The sequence below is a fragment of the Ochotona princeps genome, chromosome 12, assembly GCF_030435755.1.
Source record: "Ochotona princeps isolate mOchPri1 chromosome 12, mOchPri1.hap1, whole genome shotgun sequence".
Taxonomy (NCBI): domain Eukaryota; kingdom Metazoa; phylum Chordata; class Mammalia; order Lagomorpha; family Ochotonidae; genus Ochotona; species Ochotona princeps.
Genome location: NC_080843.1, coordinates 68,844,761 through 68,856,538, shown reverse-complemented (window position 1 = coordinate 68,856,538; position 11,778 = coordinate 68,844,761). Strand labels below are relative to the sequence as shown.

The 11,778-nt window shown below is 50.0% G+C and overlaps 1 protein-coding gene and 1 pseudogene across 1 annotated transcript in view; both read right to left on the bottom strand.

Moving 5' to 3' along the window:
- CENPJ (centromere protein J) overlaps window positions 1–11,778 on the bottom strand; it is a 44,284-nt gene that overhangs the window by 30,609 nt on the left and 1,897 nt on the right. Inside the window, exons 2-3 of the mRNA XM_058670997.1 lie at window positions 2,234–2,736; window positions 1,601–1,724 (exon numbers count right to left, since the gene is read on the bottom strand). Of these exons, the coding sequence (XP_058526980.1) occupies window positions 1,601–1,724; window positions 2,234–2,674 (565 nt within the window). The 5' untranslated portion in view covers window positions 2,675–2,736. The remainder of the gene's footprint in view (window positions 1–1,600; window positions 1,725–2,233; window positions 2,737–11,778) is intronic.
- On the bottom strand, window positions 7,803–8,588 carry LOC101519168 (P2X purinoceptor 5-like; annotated as a pseudogene).

Below are 11,778 nucleotides of genomic sequence, written 5' to 3'. Positions count from 1 at the left end.
TTTTTTAAGATTTATTTTATTTTTATTACAAAGTCAGATATACTGAGCGGAGGAGAGACAGAGAGGAAGTGGAGCTGCCAGGATTAGAACCAGCGGCCATATGGGATCAAGGCAAGGACCTTAGCCACTAGGCCACACTGCCAAGCCCCCAACCGCTCTTAAAATCTAGTTCTCACATCGCACCGCAGGTGACTTGCTCTGGCCTCTAAACATCCCGGGTTTTTTTGTTTGTTTTGTTTTTTCGTCTGATTTGTTTCCTATGTCTCTGCTTTAGAAAGAACCCAACAGAGGTCCCCTGTTCGATGTTTCTAAACTCCTTAACAGAAAGATGGCACGCTAGCCACCCCGCCTGCTGTGGCAGCCACTGAAACCCAGTTGCCAGCCCCCTCTCTCTCCAGAAATCACTAAATCTGGATGTGAAGACATATTGGGAAGTACTGTCAAAACTGCCACTGTCCCCAGCACTAGACACCTAATCTCTGGCACACAAACAAAAGTAGAAGATGAGCTAGGGCCATTCTGAGTGTCAGCCATAACCTTCCCTGCACAACAGCAGCAAGCACGCAGCCCCATTTAAACATCCTCAATAGGGGATGAAGCCAGTGCTCAGGATGCCGGCGTCCAGGGCTGGAGTCCCGCCCCACTCATCACCCCACCCTCCCGCTAACGCCCCCACATGGAAGGCAGAAGATAATGGCTCAAGACCCACACTCAACTGCTGGCTTCTTCGCACCCCTGTATCTGTCCATCCCTTTTAAACAAATAAAATTTTAAAACACAAATAGGTGGAAAACATACATCTCGCTTCAGCTTGAAGAGGTCTTTGGCAAAAAAAAAAATGTCCGAAAGCAGCTGTGCTCAAAGGTCATTCTACAAACCTATGGAGGTCTCAATGACCTTTTCCGGGCACCTACCAGGTCAAAATTACCTTTATAAAAAACGTTGCAAAAGCAAAACAGCAAACTTCTCTTTCAGCATCTTTGTGTCAAATGTTTGGAGCATTTCATTCTGGATTTTCAGATTCACACATTCTCTATATTCTCTAAGCATATATTCACCATCTGCCCTGTATTCTCAAAGCATCCAAGTTTGCTAAAACCTCCCTTCCTTCAGTTTCTCTTCACTGCTCCCCTCTGGCTCCCATCCAGCCACACTGTGCACATGTATTGACTGGTGTCATGTCTCTGCTGTGTTCTCAATGCCAAGTGCACGCTCTGGACAGAATAGGTACTTTCTTGAGCCAGTGAGCTGTGTCTGTTAAAAAAAAGCAGCGTTGGGACAGGCCTTTAGCAGAGCCGTTAAGATGCAGCTCAGCGATGCCTCCAACCCACTTGGAAACAGCCCAGGTTATGTCCCAGTTCTGCTTCCAATTCCAGCTTCCTGCGAATGCGCATCCCGCGAGACAGCAGGTGATGAGCCGAGCAGCTGGCTCCCTGTCACACACAGGAGGCTCAGACTGAGTCCCTAGCCCCTTGCTGCATACCTGCCCGCTCCCTAAAGGTTGGAGGAATGGTAGAAACAACGTGTGAAGCAATAAAAGACCAGAAGCACCTGCCACTGCGTCTCGGGGTGCTGCGGAAGGCTGTGTGTGGACACGTACCAGGCAGCGTGCGGGGCCCCGGCACCATGCTGAGCAGCTTCTCCTGCTCCTCCACCAGTCGCTGCAGCTGCTCCAGCTGCTGCTTCTTCAGCTGCTCCTGCTTCTTCTGCTGCACCTCCTTGAGCTGCTCAGCACACAATTAACTTGTTACACCAGCCATGCGTCACCTCACAGACCCCCAGCCCACACACAGCCTCCCCGTTACAGAGATCCAGAAACCAATCCTTCAGGAACTAAATCTGTCTTCAGGACTCTAAAAATCCCACTTGCTTATCCCAGAAATCAGTACCAACTAAAAAATACGTTCAAAGCCATTTGAATCTTTTGATTCCTCAAATACAACAGGTATCAAGGTATCATCACTTTTTCTTTAATAACTGATCAATTGACTCTTTAGTTCTTCCCAAATGAGGTAGCAACTTAAAGCCATGAATTCATTTTCAGTTTAGGATGCATGCCTCTCTCACACATGAAACACATTTTAATGCTTCACGTTAGATCAAAGGCAAAGACTAGTACTTGGAGAACTGCAGAGTAAACCGGAAAGACCACCAAGAGGTTGCAGAGATGATCTCCGCCTCAAACGGAAACCCCCAGTGACACAAATCCACACAAAGCCAGGTTCTACTGCACCTGTTCCAGCTTTTTCAAAAGTGGGTCTTTATAAGCCACTTCTCTGAATTCACTCCCAAGGGCTGAAATAAAGTCACTTTTGCCATCCTCCTGGGATCTGCAGACATCCTGACAAACCACCCCTTGCGGTCCCTTCTTGATTGAGGGGAAGACGGTGCGGGCTTCGGGCGTGTCTGCCTGCGGTCTGCGAGTGCCGCTCGAGTCCAGCTGCTGCTCTCCGTAAAGGGGCTCTCCTTCGCCGACAAAGCTGAAGCTGTCTGAGAGTCGCGTGGCTTTAACAGGAAAACTGGCACAGATGTCTTCACTTGTTCGCTTCTCTTCATCAGCTTCCAACACAGGAAAGCCACGGTTTAATATGACCCCAGCCCGGGAAGGATTGGTCATCCACTGGCTTAGGAAGTTCTGCCCACTGCTTAACTCGGAGGCCGGTGTCAGGAACATTTCAGTGCGGTGATGCTATTACAATAAATAATGTAAAAGCTAGAGAGGTCGATTTCCAACACCTAGAAACAAAGACAGACACAAAAACTGTTACAACTACTACATATTCTACCCAAAACTAACACAAACTTCAATCTCGTGTGAAAATTTCATCAGTATTTCATATAGAAAAGCCTTGAATCAGCAAATCAACCAAGCACTAAGCATTAAGGGTTTATTTTGACGTTCAAGATGTCCAAAGACAGCAGATCAAAAATTTTAAATTCCTTCTATGGGCCTGGCGCGGTAGCCTAGCGGCTGAAGTCCTCACCTTGCAAGCACACCGGGATCCCATATGGACCCTGATTCTAATCCTGGAGGCCCCACTCCCCATCCAGCTCCCTGCTTGTGGCCTGGGAAAACAGTTGAGGACGGCCCAAAGTCTTGGGACCCTGCACCCGCGTGGGAGACCTGGAAGAGGCTCCTGAGTCCTGGCTTCGGATTGGCGCAGCACCAGCTGTTGCGGCCAATTTGAGGGTGAATCATCGGAGAGAAGATTTTCCTCTGTCTCTCCTCCTCTCTGAATATCTGACTTTCCAATAAAAATAAATCTTTTTCAAAAAGAGAATAAATCTTGAAAAAGAAAAAAAATTCCTCCTTCAAAAATGTTTAATTCCTCCACACCTAATCATCCAACTGTATAATGATATTATGCAAGTGCTAAATCAGTTGACCTAAAACACCTTAAAAGTTGCTGAATTTTCAAAAAGCCACCACTGGCCACGAGTCACAGCACGATGAGCCCCACATGCAAGTCCAGCTTCCCACGTCGGAGTACCAGCTTGAGTACCGGCTGATCTGCTTCCAGTCCAGGATGATGCGCCTGAAGAGTGCTTGGGGCCCCGCTATCCAAGTGGAAGAGTCACATGGCTTCCCCTGGCTTAGCCCGGGCTGCTGCAAGGATTTGGGGGAGTAAACCAGTGCACAGAAGATCTCTTTGCTATTGAAATGAATAAACATTTTTCTTAAAAAAGCCACTATCAAAAAAAAAAGCCACTGAAAGTACTCACTTTCTCCCTAATTTTTTTAATTAGGCTTTCTTTCTAAAGATCTTTTTTTATTGGAAAGGCAGATTTACAGAGAGAAGGACGGACAGATCTTTCGTCCGATGATTCACTCCCCAAGCGGCCATAACAACTGGAACTGAGTCGATCCAAAGCCAGGAGCCACAAGCTTCTTCTGGGTCTCCCAGGCAGGTGCAGGGTCCCAAGGTTCTGGGCCGTCCTCCACTGCTTTCCCAGGCCACGAGCAGGGAGCTGGATGGGAAGCAGGGCCACCGGGATATGAATCAGTGTTCATATGGGATCCGGGTGTGTTGAAGGCAAGGACTTTAGCCGCTAGGTTATCGCGCCAGGCCCTCTCCCCTAGCTTTCTGTAGCAGTGTTTCCTGTTCCTTCACGCCCCATTTTTCTCCTAACTCCTCATCATCAGACAGACTCATCTATATTGCCAGAGGGCTTTGGCATCACTATTGCAGCCCTTCCCTGACTGACACGGGGTATCCTGCTCTCAAGCTCATATTCTACCGAGCCACGGAGCGTCCTGAAGATACCTGCATGTCCACCACTGCCCGGACTCACACTTGGCTGAGAGTGGGAACATTTTCCAAAATCAACTGAAAAAATAAATCACAGGCCCAGCGGCGTGTCCTAGCGGCTAAAGTCCTTGCCTTGAACGCCCCGGGATCCCATATGGACACTGGTTCCAATCCCGGCAGCTCCACTTCCCATCCAGCTCCCTGCTTGTGGCCTGGGAAAGCAGTCGAGGACGGCCCAATGCCTTGGGACCCTGCACCCGCGTGGGAGACCTGGAAGAAGTTCCAGGTTCCCGGCTTCGGATCGACACAGCACCAGCCATTGCGGCTCACTTGGGGAGTGAATCATCGGACGGAAGTTCTTCCTCTCTGTCTCTCCTCCTCTCTCTATATCTGACTTTGTAATAAAAATAAATAAATCTTAAAAAAAAAAAAAAAAGATTGGCTTGAAAACTAAATATAGCACTGTAAGAAGCTGTCTGTGTTCAGTGTTCATTCAACACTCAACAATAAAATTACACCGGCTCCTGCCACAGGACAGCTACTGTGTCTGGGTTCTCAGACTTCAAAATCTTCCGAGGAACTCCATCAAGAGGAGTGAGTGCTCTTCAGTCAGACGTCAGGGGAAGATAAGCGCCTCCCTGTACCACGTCAGATATTACTCAACAACCATCGGTGGGGTTCTTACTCCGTGCCAGATATTGTTATAGGCGCTAAAATCTAGCAATGGGGAAAACACAAAAATGATACAGTACGTAGAACAGTAACTAGCGCTCGGGGGACAACAGCAGCGTCAGGGAGGAGGGCTGCAAGCAAGACCAGGTGGACAGAAGTCCTTGCCCGTGACACTAAAGGCTGGCTGCAGGAGACGGCCTGGGCTCTGCAGCTCCCAAGGGCGGAGCAGGACCAGCTCACCTGCAGGAGAATCCCATCAGTGCCACGGTCCTCTGGGACCCAGCGTCACGACGACTCCCTACCTAGACTTCTGCAGAATTAATCCAGGTAAGTAATCCTACACCAGAAACCACAGAAGTCCCCCGCTCTTAATACTCTTAGAGTATAAAAACTCCAACATCCAATTATTTCTGTGATAGTGTACGGTTCTGATATGGTATTCTTCCACGCTGTTCCTAAAAGCAATTTTGAATCTCTTATGATCAGCCTGTAACACCAAATGTCCCTCCTCTCTCACCTCCCACACTTCATTCTCCAACATTTCCCTGCTGACCCACTGGAAAAACAGAACTGTCATTTACTGACATGAGGAAGACTGAGGGGGAAACAGGTGCGGGACAATAACACACACCAAGATGAATTCAGGAGGGCAGGCAGGTGCCTGCTGGTGAAGACACCCAGTACTTGGGCCCGGCGGCGTGGCCTAGCGGCTAAAGTCCTCACCTTAAACGCACCGGGATCCCATATGAGCGCCGGTTCTAATCCCCGCAGCTCCACTTCCCATCCAGCTCCCTGCTTGTGGCCTGGGAAAGCAGTCGAGGATGACCCAAAGCTTTGGGACCCTGCACCCGCGTGGGAGACCGGGTAGAGGTTCCTGGTTCCCGGCATCGGATTGGCGCGCACCGGCCCGTTGCAGCTCACTTGGGGAGTGAAATATCGGATGGAAGATCTTCCTCTCTGTCTCTCCTCCTCTCTGTATATCTGGCTTTCCAATAATAATGAAAAAAATCTTTAAAAAAAAAAAAAAAAAAAGACACCCAGTACTCACACACAGCGTCTGGGCTGGATTTCCTGCCCCAGCTTCCCACTGCACACTCCCAGGAGGCAGCAGGGGCGACCCCAGTAACTGTCTTCTCACCACCTACGTGGGAAACATGAATCAAGGTAGACCCTAGCCAATAGACATGTGCAAAGCACCAGCCTATGGTAGCACTCATGCTCACTCCATCTCAGCTCCAATCTCTCCATAGCTCTGTCTGAAATATTTCCTTAATGTTTTCACAAGAGTTTAATTGCAGGCAATTTAAGATACTTATTGCACACCCGAGCACAGGTATTTTAATGGCTGCAGCAGAATAGAATCCACAGAAGACATCAAAGCTGCAGAGCATCAATCCGGGCATCCCTAGCACAGGAGCAACATTTACAGCCATGTGCCTGTGGGCTGCATCCTATGACTGCTGGCTCAAGGTGATGCTCCACTTCCGATCCAGCTCCCTGCTAATGCACCTGCGACAGAAACAAAGAAAGACTCCAGTACTTGGTCCCCTGCTACTCAACCAGCAGATCCCAATGGAGCTCCAGGCTCCTGGCTTCAGTCTGGGCCCATCCTGGCTGCTACAGTCATTTGGGGAATGAATCAGCAGATCAAAAAAATTCATTCATTCATTCATTTTTTTTTAAGAGGAACATCTTTAGTTTTTCTATTTTTTGATGAAGGTTAGCTGGCACTGGGGTCTCCCTCCCTCCCCTCCAGGCTTACAATGGGTGTCTTTTGTGAATTAGCACAAGCCCATCCTGCTGCCACTGGGGTGTCTCCCAACAGTGTAGGAGATTGTCAGTCATTTTGTTGTGAGTCCATTCTTGTGGTGCATGCAAGAGGACTTATTTTTATTTGCACCTATGAACATATTAATTTCTGTTACAGTTCCATGACGCACTCCCTTGAGTACAGTTCACCATGGGAGAAGAGGAAGAAGAAGATGTTGAACCTTCACCCACATGAGCTTAATGAACATAACAGAGGTATCAGTGTGGCTTTAGGGTGATGAAAAGGAGTGTCCAGCATCTTCGCACAGGAATAAATGTCAGCCTGTGTCCCAAAGCCCTAACGAAGGTACAGTGAGGACTAGATCCTCATTATTTATGGGCAGTAACGATAACAGTGATAAGAGGGACATTAACAATCTCAGGTGATTATAAAGTCTTAATCCTCAGACAATAAGACGTTCCTCTTAAGTAGCAAAGACAGTCCGTGTTGGGCAGGTCCCAGAAGGAGTTAGCCATCTTCCCCCCTGTGAGGGCTGCACTGGCTTCAGGGCAGGCAGGCAGAGAGGTAAGGTGACGTCCCCTGGAGCAGTTTCCACAAGGGGAAGGGTGTGGTTTGGAACGGAACGGACTCCTTTCCCAGACACATGGAGACACCATTCCCGTGAGATGGTGCAGGAATGCTGGGTGCCCCCTTGTCTTTGAAGGCCACGATCCCAATGAGAAAGGAGGAGTTGGGTGGGGCAGGGAGCAGCAGGGGCCAGTCCGTCCTGTGGGGCCCTGTGATGTCACAGTGACCGCACCCAGTGTAGTCTCCCACCGGCCACAGTGCGCCCAAAGGCATTTCTCGGTCGTCAGGAAGACCCAAGGTGGGCAGGCCGAGCCGGAGCATGACGCTCTGTGCAGGGAATCCTGGAAGCTCCTCTTTCCCACTGAGCTGGAAAAAGCAGAGGGCCCCCAGAACAGTCTTGTCGCCCCTCCATCAACTGGTCCCACTTGTTGAGTGAGTACCACCTTGATCCTTGACCTCATTAGCACTTAGGTTAAAGCTGTCCAGCAGGCAGGGAGCTGGGTCGCTGAGGCCACTGTGGGGCAGAGCTTCCCCTTCCCAGTTTACAACCTGAAGTTGTACCCTGAGGATATGGACTTTGTAAAGCTGTGGTCCAGACGGCTGAAAGAGTAGTGAGGGTTGCATTCAGAGCATGGTTCCAATCAATGTGAATGCTGATCACACCGCCCTCCAGGGCTATGTCCTCACAGGTGCTCCCCGCCCAGCGGGGCACAGAGCACACATGGAAGATGGGGCACTAGAGGTTGTTGGGGCCAAAGTGACAGGATTTCAGCAGCGCCTTGTCCGTGTCCACGCTCGTCTTGGAGAAGTTGAATCTGGGGAAGCGGGTGAAGTTCTTTATATAAACAGTGAAGTCTTCAGCATCCCCCAGCAGTGGCTTCCTGGGCACGGACTTGGTCTCCACTGGACACCAGGTGAAGATCTCACAGGTGCCCTGGGTTGAATTCCCTGCTCGCAGGCAGCGGCCAGTCTTCACTCCTCAGCACAGGTGCCCTGCCGCTGGTGGGGGGTCACAATCAGGTTGGTGATGATGAAGAAGACATTTTCTCCCTGGGGCGGTATGACATAGTCCGTGGCATCCCAGAGCCGCACCCCGAGCTCCGAGGTATTGGTGTAGACCACGCCCTTGACTTTGGTGACCACAGCAGTCTGCAGCAAGGTGTCCAATCCTGGTAGCCCTTCTTGACCAGGAACACCCATATGAGCAAGTACAGCAGGACGCAGAGCTGCAGCAGCCTGTACAGCAAGCCCACCTTCCTGTTCTTGGCCACCACGTACTTCTCGGTTTTGTAGTCCAGGAGGGACAGGCAGAGCGCCCTGCAGTCCATGGAGCCGCCCCAGCCAGGCCTGCGTACCGGGGCCCTAATGTGCGGCACGGGGAGTCGCGGCCCGCCTGCCCTCCCTAGGGGAACCGGGAGCCACGGCTCCCAACTCCATTCATTTTTTAAAAGCCTCGCCACTGGCACCTCCCTCTCAGGTTGCCACTCCGACTGGTGAGCACAAGAACCAGGGCTAGGGCAGACGGGGCTAGACAGAGTGGCACCTGCCAGCAGGTATAGTGGCTGAATAGTGGGGCTGGATATTGGGGCTAGTTGGGTTAAACTAGGTTTCAAGGTCTATTCACATGTATGAGAGCTGGATGGGATATAGCTCAGACTGGACCAGTCTGCGGTACATGTTGGCAAGCATAGGAACCAGGGCAGGGGTGTGCCTGGTGGGGGTTATTGCGGGTCACTCTGACTAGGCTACAGCTCCCACTGGTTTATGTGGCCGAGTGTGTGGTGGGTAGAACTGGGCTGGGCTGGGCTGGGCTGGGCTGGGCTGCAACACTGTTAGTTTGCATAGAGGATAGGGATGGAGATGAACTGACCCAGCAACTGTAATCACCAGTGTGCATGTAAGCTGATCGGGGCAACACGTTGTGCCAGTCCCTGTACTGGTAAACACACACAAGAATCAGGTCTGGGATCGCCTCATTGAGGTTTCTTTGGGGATCCCCCAATTGAACCAGTGGACTCAGAACTTTAAACCATGCAGAAAATTGCAGGGTCCATGGCCTGATTGTGGAATGCTTGTGTCCAGAGCTGGGCTTCTTCAGTGGTTTAAATGAAACAGTGGACAGCATAGCCAATTGTACATGGAGGGTATGATGGTATATTAGAACCTGCAAAGGACACCTGGTACCAGAACAGAGGCTGGAAGACAGAATAAATGGATCAACTATCCCAGCCAAGGGTTGGCAGTGAAAATCTGGGCAACGGAGACTCTAAGATGGACTATGTCAGCCAGGGAATTCTGGAGAGATTGCATCATGCTTAGACTGGTGAGATGGGCAGCAATTCAGAAGTGTTGAACTTGAGCAGGACCCTCGGAGGGGGACCCTGGGATGGTTGGGAGGCTGGGTGTGGCTTTTTCCCCTTATCTCTCCGCAGGATACAAAAAGGGAAAAAAAAAAAAGAATGTGATAACAATGGTCTTACCCACTTTCCTCTAGCCCTTGACCCTTTGCACCCTAATCAACTATGTAAAGATTATCAACAACAACGACAACAAAAAGCCTTGCCACCAGATGTCACCACTAAGGCACTGAGCATATGCCTTGGAGACAAGAGGGTGTTTGAGGAAGAAGGAGCCACTGTTGAATGCTGAAGGATGAGAACTGAGAACAGACCTCTGAATTTAGCAAAACAAAGATCATGGTAACACCCATGGGAACAGCTCCGGGCAGCTGGGGTGGGGATGGGGCGGGGGCGGAAATGAGAGGATGCCCAGAAAGAACAAGAAACTGGAGGAAGGAAAGAAATTGGAGGAAAAGGAAAAGGTAAGGGGAAGGGGAACTGTGCTGTGTGTAGACTGGCAAGGAGGCAGAGAGCGCAGAACAATTCGAGATTTTAACCTTATTAAAGTGACAACATAAAATATACATACAACCAAAAGAAAATAAAAAACAGTGACTTAGAGGCAAACAAACATGCATGTCACTTAACTAGGTCTAAACACACACACCAAAGATTTTTTAAAAAGACACACAAATATTAATAATATGCTCACCCTCCTGGCACTGAACAGAAATTTAAACAGTAAAGACATACCCCTTTTCACACACAGGGTCGTCAGAGATTAATATCAACACCAAGGGAAGGTGTTTGGAGTGTTCAGGTCACCCCTCGGGACGCCCACACCCCAGCTCCTCCACTTCCATCCGAGATGCTGCTGCTGCGTGCCCTGCAAGGAGCCCACTGGTGGCTCAAGCCCCTGCCACGCACATGGCAGACAGGAAACCGACCTCCTGGCCAGCCCAGCCAGCTGCTGCACACATCAGAGAGTAAATCAGCAAGTGTCGGATTTCTCTTTCTCTTTCTCTCTCTCTCTCTCTCTCTCTCTCTCTCTCTCTCTCTCTCTCTCCCCCCTTCTCACCTCTGCCTTTGATACAAAAAAAAAAGTGAGAAATGAATAATAAGCACATAACATAAAAATTGATAACACCAGGCAAAACAAATAGGAATTCTTTCACCTTTGGAGGACAGTATCTGTCTGCATGTCAGTGCACAGAGGCTCGGGCCAAGTCATTTCACTTCCAGATAGTTCTGTCACAAGCAAAACATAAAATAAATCTAAATGGCTTACATGTTCACTAACAGAGAAACTGCCGGGGCCTAGCGGCTAAAGTCCTCTCCTTGAATGCGCCGGGATCCCATATTGGCGCTAGTTCTAATCCCGGCAGCTCCACTTCCCATCCAGCTCCCTGCTTGTGGCCTGGGAAAGCAGTCAAGGACGGCCCAAAGCTTTGGGACCCTGCACCCGCGTGGGAGACCTGGAAGAGGTTCCTGGTTCCCGGTTTCGGATTGGCGCGCACCGGCCCGTTGCGGCTCACTTGGGGAGCGAAAACATCGGACGGAAGATCTTCCTCTCTGTCTCTCCTCCTCTCTGTATATCCGGCTTTCCAATAACAATAAAATCCTTAAAAAAAAAAAAAAATAAGTATAACCGTCTCACTTTATACAAAAATCAATTCAAAATAAATATCTAAACCTAAGACCTGGAACTATGAAACTACTACAGCAAAACACAGGCAACACTTCAAGACATCAGTATCGGCGAAACTGCTTTGGCTAACCCCCCAAAAGCACAGCAACAAAGCAAAAACAAAACAAAACTTAGACAAACGGGTAGTGTCACAAAGATCTGCGAAACGGTAGAATCAACGGAGTGAAGAGACAACTCACAGGTACAGACAAAACAAGCACAAAGTCACCTCCAACAAAGGATTAATCTCCCCTACGTAAAAGGAATTCAAAACCTCCTGTAGGATTCCTCCTGGGAGTCGTCACCCACAGCAGAGGTCCTGGGTCCGAGTGCCCAGGCGCTCCTCCTGCTTCCAGCGCCCTGCCAATGAGCACACTGCAGGAAGTGCAGCACAAGCCGTGACCAGCTGACCCCTGGCCACCCGGGGCCAGGAGACCACGGCCGACTCCTGGGACCCCAGGCCTCCGCCTGGCCCAGCCCCACCTGTTGTGG